At 44.9% G+C, this 7,863-nt stretch overlaps 1 protein-coding gene across 4 annotated transcripts in view; it reads right to left on the bottom strand.

Moving 5' to 3' along the window:
- Positions 1-3,723: 3,723 nt before the first annotated feature.
- The window catches only part of elavl2 (ELAV like neuron-specific RNA binding protein 2), a 51,955-nt gene continuing 47,815 nt past the window's right edge, over positions 3,724-7,863 (bottom strand). For all 4 annotated transcript variants that reach the window (XM_042298482.1, XM_024373898.2, XM_042298483.1 and 1 more), the window contains one exon: positions 3,724-6,401. In XM_042298482.1, the coding sequence (XP_042154416.1) occupies positions 6,071-6,401 (331 nt within the window). In that variant the 3' untranslated portion in view covers positions 3,724-6,070. The remainder of the gene's footprint in view (positions 6,402-7,863) is intronic.

Below are 7,863 nucleotides of genomic sequence, written 5' to 3'. Positions count from 1 at the left end.
CCTGCTGATACAGGGGAGGGGGCTCTACAGTAACCTGCTGATACAGGGGGGCTCTACAGTAACCTGCTGATACAGGGGGGGGGCTCTACAGTAACCTGCTGATACAGGGGGGCTCTACAGTAACCTGCTGATACAGGGGAGGGGGCTCTACAGTAACCTGCTGATACAGGGGGCTCTACAGTAACCTGCTGATACAGGGGGCTCTACAGTAACCTGCTGATACAGGGGGGCTCTACAGTAACCTGCTGATACAGGGGAGGGGGCTCTACAGTAACCTGCTGATACAGGGGGGGGTAACCTGCTGATACAGGGGGGGCTCTACAGTAACCTGCTGATACAGGGGGGGGGGGGTAACCTGCTGATACAGGGGAGGGGGCTCTACAGTAACCTGCTGATACAGGGGGAGGGGGGGGGGGCTCTACAGTAACCTGCTGATACAGGGGGGGGCTCTACAGTAACCTGCTGATACAGGGGACCAGCTGGGGGCTCTACAGTAACCTGCTGATACAGGGGAGGGGGCTCTACAGTAACCTGCTGATACAGGGGAGGGGGCTCTACAGTAACCTGCTGATACAGGGGGGGCGGGACCTACAGTAACCTGCTGATACAGGGGGGGCTACAGTAACCTGCTGATACAGGGGGGGGGACCTACAGTAACCTGCTGATACAGGGGGGGGGGCTACAGTAACCTGCTGATACAGGGGGGGGACCTACAGTAACCTGCTGATACGGGGGGGGGGACCTACAGTAACCTGCTGATACGGGGGGGGGACCTACAGTAACCTGCTGATACGGGGGGGGGACCTACAGTAACCTGCTGATACGTGGGGGACCTACAGTAACCTGCTGATACGGGGGGGCTACAGTAACCTGCTGATACGGGGGGGGCTACAGTAACCTGCTGATACGGGGGGGGCTACAGTAACCTGCTGATACGGGGGGCTACAGTAACCTGCTGATACGGGGGGGGACCTACAGTAACCTGCTGATACGTGGGGGGGACCTACAGTAACCTGCTGATACGACCTACAGTAACCTGGGGGGGAACTACAGTAACCTGCTGATACGGGGGGCTACAGTAACCTGCTGATACGGATACGGGGGCCTACAGTAACCTGCTGATACAGTAAGGGGGGCTACAGTAACCTGCTGATACGGGGGGGGGGCTACAGTAACCTGCTGATACGGGGGGGGCCACAGTAACCTGCTGATACGGGGGGGATACAGTAACCTGCTGATACGGGGGGGGGGGATACAGTAACCTGCTGATACAGGGGGGCTACAGTAACCTGCTGATACGGGGGGGGGCCCACAGTAACCTGCTGATACAGGGGGGCCACAGTAACCTGCTGATACAGGGGGGCTACAGTAACCTGCTGATACAGGGGGGCCACAGTAACCTGCTGATACAGTAACCTGCTGGGGGGCCACAGTAACCTGCTGATACAGGGGGGCCACAGTAACCTGCTGATACAGGGGGGCTACAGTAACCTGCTGATACAGGGGGGGGACCTACAGTAACCTGCTGATACAGGGGGGCTACAGTAACCTGCTGATACAGGGGGGGGACCTACAGTAACCTGCTGATACGGGGGGGGATACAGTAACCTGCTGATACGGGGGGCTACAGTAACCTGCTGATACAGGGGGCTACAGTAACCTGCTGATACGGGGGGGGCTACAGTAACCTGCTGATACAGGGGGCTCTACAGTAACCTGCTGATACAGGGGGCTACAGTAACCTGCTGATACAGGGGGGCTACAGTAACCTGCTGATACAGGGGGGCTACAGTAACCTGATACAGGGGGGCTAGAGTAACCTGATACAGGGGGGCTACAGTAACCTGATACAGGGGGCTACAGTAACCTGATACAGGGGGCTACAGTAACCTGGTCATTTCTCAGGTTGCCTGAACACACACTTCAATATGGGTTGTGGTCTGACGCATGCAACCTTGTGATATGGGCCACACCCTCAGGACCAGGGACACTAAGTAGTAGGAAGGACACTAAGACAGTCATCTTTAGAACTGTACCTACCAACAAAAAAAAAAAGTGAAACATCTATATTATTAGCAACAACAAAAAAATACCTCAAACTAATGACCTCCAACAAGGTTGAGTGCATTTTGCTGTGGCCAGGGATCATTGAGTCAAACTATCTACGTAGAGGTTTTGGCCTTTCTAGGGAGTTTTTCCTAGCCACCGTGCTTCTACACCTGCATTGCTTGCTGTTTGGGGTTTTAGGCTGGGTTTCTGTACAGCACTTTGAGATATCAGCTGATGTACGAAGGGCTATATAAATAAATTTGATTTGATTTGTATCTACCAGGGTGGTCTTCCTACCTGCTCTGCCGTGTCTACTGTCTGGTGGCCAGGCACCAGCCTTTCCCTAAGGGGTAAAAAGCATTATAAAACAGAATAATGAAGGGATGGAGATCAATCACAACCAACAATAAAGTCAAATCCACATGGACATGCTTTGCAACGCATTGCGTCTAGATGGTATTTTCCACAATACACACAAAAGTATGTGGACACCCCTTCAGAATTAGTAGTCGGCCATTTCAGCTACACCTGCTACTGATAGGGGCACAAAATTGAGCACACAACCATGCAATCTCCATAGGAAACATTGGTAGTAGAACGGCCTTACGGAAGAGCTCAGTGACATTCCAACGTGGCAACGTCACAGGAACGCCGTCTTTCCAACAAGTCCGTTTGTTAAATTCCTGCCCTGGTCAACAGTTAAGTACTGTTATTGCGAAAAATTGGCAACATCGGCGCAACGGCTCATCCGCGAAGAATTAGGCCACACGAGCTCACAGAACGTGGACAACCCGAAGTGCTGAAGCGTGTATATTGTTTGTTTTGTCTAACTCACTATAGGAGTTCCGAACTGCCTTGAAGCAACAACCCGAAACCAGAACAGTTTGTCGGGAGCTTCAATGAAATGGGTTTCCGTAGCCAAGCAGCCGCACGTACACAAGCCTAAGATCCACCCCGTGCTCAATGTCAAGCGTCGGCTGGAGTGGTGCAAAGCTCGCCGCCATTGGGACTCGGGAGCAGTGAAAACACCTTTTCTCTGGAGCGATGAATCACACTTCACCATCTGGCAGTCTGACGGATGCATCAGAGTTCGGCAGATGTTAGGAGACACTACCTGCCACATTGCAAAAGTGCCAACTGTAGAGTTTGGTAGAGGCTACACCCCTTAGCTCATGTGAAGGGAAATCTTAACACTACAGCATACTATGACATTCTAGATGATTCTGTGCTTCCAACTTTGTGGCAACAGTTGGGGAAGGCCCTAAGCCTGTTTCAGCATGACGAAGTGACAGAAATGGTTTGTCGAGATCGGTGTGGAATAACTTGACTGGCGTGCACAGAGCCCTGACTTCAACCCCCTTCGAACACCTTTGTGGATGAATTGGAATGCTGATTTTGAGCCAGTCGTAAATCGCCCCAACATCAATCCCTGACGTCACTAACGCCCTTGCTGCTGTCCACAACAGCAATGTTCCAGCACCTAGTGGAAAACCTTCCCAGAGGAGTGGAGGATGTTATAGCTGCCAAGGGGAGGGACCAACGCCATATTAATGCCCGTGGTTTTGGAATGAGATTTTTTTGGACGAGCAGGTGTCAACATACTGTTGGTCGTGTAGTGTAATATGAGACGTGGGGGGGGGGTTGTGCTGAACACACAGGGTCCATCCACAGGGCTGCATTTCCCTTCAACGTATTTATTGATGTACTGAACATGAAAAAAAAAATTACAAAGTATTCCAAACAAGGAAAATAACATTTACATCCTCTTAAATACTCAAGATATATTCTATCCCCCCCAAAAAAACGCTGTGGAACCAAGTAATACTGTACAACTTCAAATAAATAGTAATTCTCACATTTAGAATTTAAATAAAGTGGGGGGGGCTCATTTTGCCATGCCTAGATCGTCAGACAGCCCCTCGGGTCCGTTATCCTCAATCAAGACCCGTGAGAGGCCGGGCATGAACAAAATGGGCGGGGCCCCCCTCCCCCACAGCAGCAATGTCACAGCTAATCTATAATCAAAATTGAACTTGTACAAGTAACCAAAAAAAAAAAAAAAAAGAACCAAATAAAAGTCTAAGAAAAGCAGTTGGTAAATATATAAATGTATATATATATATATATATATAAATAATGCACAGCACACTGCTCGATAAGGAGACATGACTAGTAATGAGCTCAAGACAAAGCAGGATGCAGGTGCAGTACTCAGTGCATCTAAGGGCTTGATCAGACTCTGTTTCGAGAGAAGCAAGATGTTGTTCGGCAATCTGTTGCAACCCTTTCTGATATGGTCACGGAACCGCTTCAAGTGAATAGAGCAATATATACACACACCTTTTACGATTTTTAAAGACAGGTTATTATGCATTACGTATATATGAATGAAAGAAAGTAAATCAGAAAGCTAAAAAACGGGTTTATATCCATTCTTTACCACATAAATATATATCTATAATGTTTATATATATATATATATATATATATATATAAAACAAACCAACTTAAATGTCTATAGTTTTCTTAATAGCAGAAGCAAGACAATCTAAAGACCAAATCACCAACAAATCTGACACTGTAATGCTAGTCCATAGGACAACAAATCAAGTAATTTAACTGAATGAGAACTTTCAAAGTCGAACTGAAATCAAAGTAAGGCAATATCTCCCCTGAAAAATCAATAAATCACACTTTAGTTAATCAAATAAAAAAAGCACTTTGCCATAAAGTCCCCCCCCCAAAAAAGAACAAATATGCTAGCTAAATAGTCAACATAAAAAAGGACTTATTTACATTGCGCTAAAGTCCAGGAGTAATCTTCCATCGTTCATTCAAACTAGTTTACTTAAATCAGCTGCCTTCGTCAGCTTGTCCTCTCCCTCCTTTCATACAAAGTAGGTAAAACCTTTGTTTAATATAAAGACAAAATGGAGTAAATTATATAGTAAGTACACCACAAACCACCATGAGCTCTGTCTGAAGGGAATTCTTTAGGAAGAACTGATTTTTTTTAATCCCCCAACCCTTTACCTTGAAGATATTTCCAGTATAATTTTGCATGCACTTTTGCAAATAAACCTTCGTATTTTTTTCTGTCTAAATTTCCAAAATCATAAGTGAATGGGAGTTGCTAGTCATAATAGCCAGGATGATAGGACAACCCACAGACGATTATACAAATGAAACCATCACTGCCATTGATTCTAGAATCGAAAGATAATATAAAGATCTCAAAAAGGTATCTTTTTACATCAGAAATCTCTCCAGAAATGTCAACCACTGCAAACTTCCTGGTAAGGTGTCATATGAAGATATTTCTCAAAGTATCCCAAGTCAAAATATTTTTTCCAGGTCCAGTAAAAAGTTTCTCCAAATTTGTCTTTTTATAAAAATAGATGCTTTTTAAACCCACATCAAAGAGGTTCTTAGCTCTTTGGCAAGGTACTGCTTTAAGATATTTGTGTGTTTTTCTCCATTAAACTTTACAATAAGCAATATTATGCAGCCAACCAATAACTAACTAACTCATATTACAATAAACATAATACTAACATTTTTTTTTTTTTAACGGAATAATAAAATAAATACTTCGTTAATTAACCACTTAAGACGCAAAAAGCACCAAGGCAAATCAAGACAAAAAATACAAAAAGAAAAATATCACTACACAAAGCCTTACAAAACTTCCTGTTTTTTTACAGCAGATGTGCAACAAAACAAAAACAAAAAACAAAAAAACCCTTTAGTAACATTTTAAAAGGTCCAGCTTTAAAGACAGGCGTGAAAACCTGCAGTATTTTTTTTCTGGTTTTTACCGCAAAGTATTTTAAGAAGTTTCAAAGCCTAGCAATGAAGGAAAAGAAAGAGAAACACTCTTGGACGCTAAGTATAGTTTCCCTTCGTAACACTGATTTACAAAGATGTTTTTACTAATGTAGAAAGTTTTACGGTCAGTAGGTTTCCATTTTAGGTTTTTCCATTTTCTGTAGAGTTTTCTATAAACAATCCGAGATGGAGATTAGGCTTTGTGCGTTTTGTTGGTTTTGAAAGAGACTTGCAGAACTCTGTCCCCGAGACGGTATCCGTTCAAGCTGGCTATGGCCATGGCTGCCTCGTCGTAGTTAGTCATGGTGACAAATCCGAACCCTTTGCACTTGTTTGTGTTGAAGTCCCGGATGACCTTGACGTTTGTGACGGCGCCAAACGGCCCAAACATCTGCCACAGAATGCTTTCGTCTGCATCCGGAGCCAGGTTATAGACGAAGATGCACCAGCCGGTGCCCGCGTGCCCTGGGATGTTGATGCCAGCCAGGCTGGTTACCCCATCGATGGCCATGGGGGAGAACCGGCTGTAAAAAAACAAAGACAAGCACGGGTCAGTACAAAACCCAGACAGCAGACAAGCATCATTGAAGGTGGTGACAGTATTATTTGTCATGAAATACAGTACTGCATTTCAGTGACTTTTCATTGAACTCATTAAAGAGCTTTTAGGTTTATATAACTGCACAAAAATTAAATGTTCACTTGACACCATCACTTGCAACTGCATGTTATGACCACATTTAAGGTTGAGCCAAAACATACCTCATTTAGGGATGACCATTTGTCAATTTTGCTGCCGACAATACTGACCCTCATTAAACCAATCAACAGTAAAAATGAAGTGACCAACAGAAAAATACTAAATCAGAGACCTGTATATAAATGACACAATGCTTAATGTTTCCCGACCCAAGGAGGAAGGTAGGTGACAAGCTTAGGCCCCAAAATAAGCCTATAGAAACGCAAATGAGCTTATTTCAGGACAGATTTTGGTGAGCATGAAACCTCTCGCTTCGCCCTCTCTGATACGATGCGTGTACACATGGACTGGACATTTTTTCCCACAAACAGCTTAATAGAAACCAGCAACAATAGCAAGCCCATCGGTCTTAGTTAAAAGGCTATATAGCCTAGTATTAAGCATGTCAAAACGCAAAGTAGAGGAAGACCACATTCTAAAAAACAAACACAACACGAGTAATTCCACGTGACATGAAAATCCCAGTTAAGAAATATTAGAGGAATCTAATACCAACAACTACGATGGGTTGCTAATATGACCAGGATTGTGCCTCTGGCTTCTGGACAATTGAAAGAACTATTGGTTTTCAGATCAACGAAGAGAGAGAGATGTTAAATGGCATAATAAAACAATAACAGCCTCCACATTTCTGGGGATGGACTTTCACTAGGCTACTTATTTAAATTAAAACATTGAGGTTCCAAAACAATTACACTGCCTCTCAAGCTCCCAGTGCAAAGCGGTCAAGCAGTGGGTGATGCGCTGAGAGTCAACGGTAGGCAGGCTATGGTTGCAACCCTATTCAGTCGAATGGGAGGCGTGGTTTAATTACAAGTTGAGACTGAAAAATAATAAATAGCTCCTTTAAAAATATATATTTTTTAAAAATCATGGCCATCAAAGTTAACACTCGATTGCATCTAGAAATGGTTATTTGTTGTGCAATGACTGGGCTGACCAATGACTGGGCTGACCAATGACTGGGCTGACCAATGACTGGGCTGACCAATGACTGGGCTGACCAATGACTGGGCTGACCAATGACTGGGCTGACCAATGACTGGGCTGACCAATGACTGGGCTGACCAATGACTGGGCTGACCAATGACTGGGCTGACCAATGACTGGGCTGACCAATGACTGGGCTGACCAATGACTGGGCTGACCAATGACTGGGCTGACCAATGACTGGGCATACTAAAGTAGCCTACAGACCTTTTGAAGATCTACTCTGGTGCTGTCTG

Source organism: Oncorhynchus tshawytscha, linkage group LG15, assembly GCF_018296145.1.
Source record: "Oncorhynchus tshawytscha isolate Ot180627B linkage group LG15, Otsh_v2.0, whole genome shotgun sequence".
Lineage (NCBI taxonomy): Eukaryota > Metazoa > Chordata > Actinopteri > Salmoniformes > Salmonidae > Oncorhynchus > Oncorhynchus tshawytscha.
The sequence above is the reverse complement of the archived record's forward strand: the minus strand, read 5'-3'. Positions and strand labels throughout refer to the sequence as shown.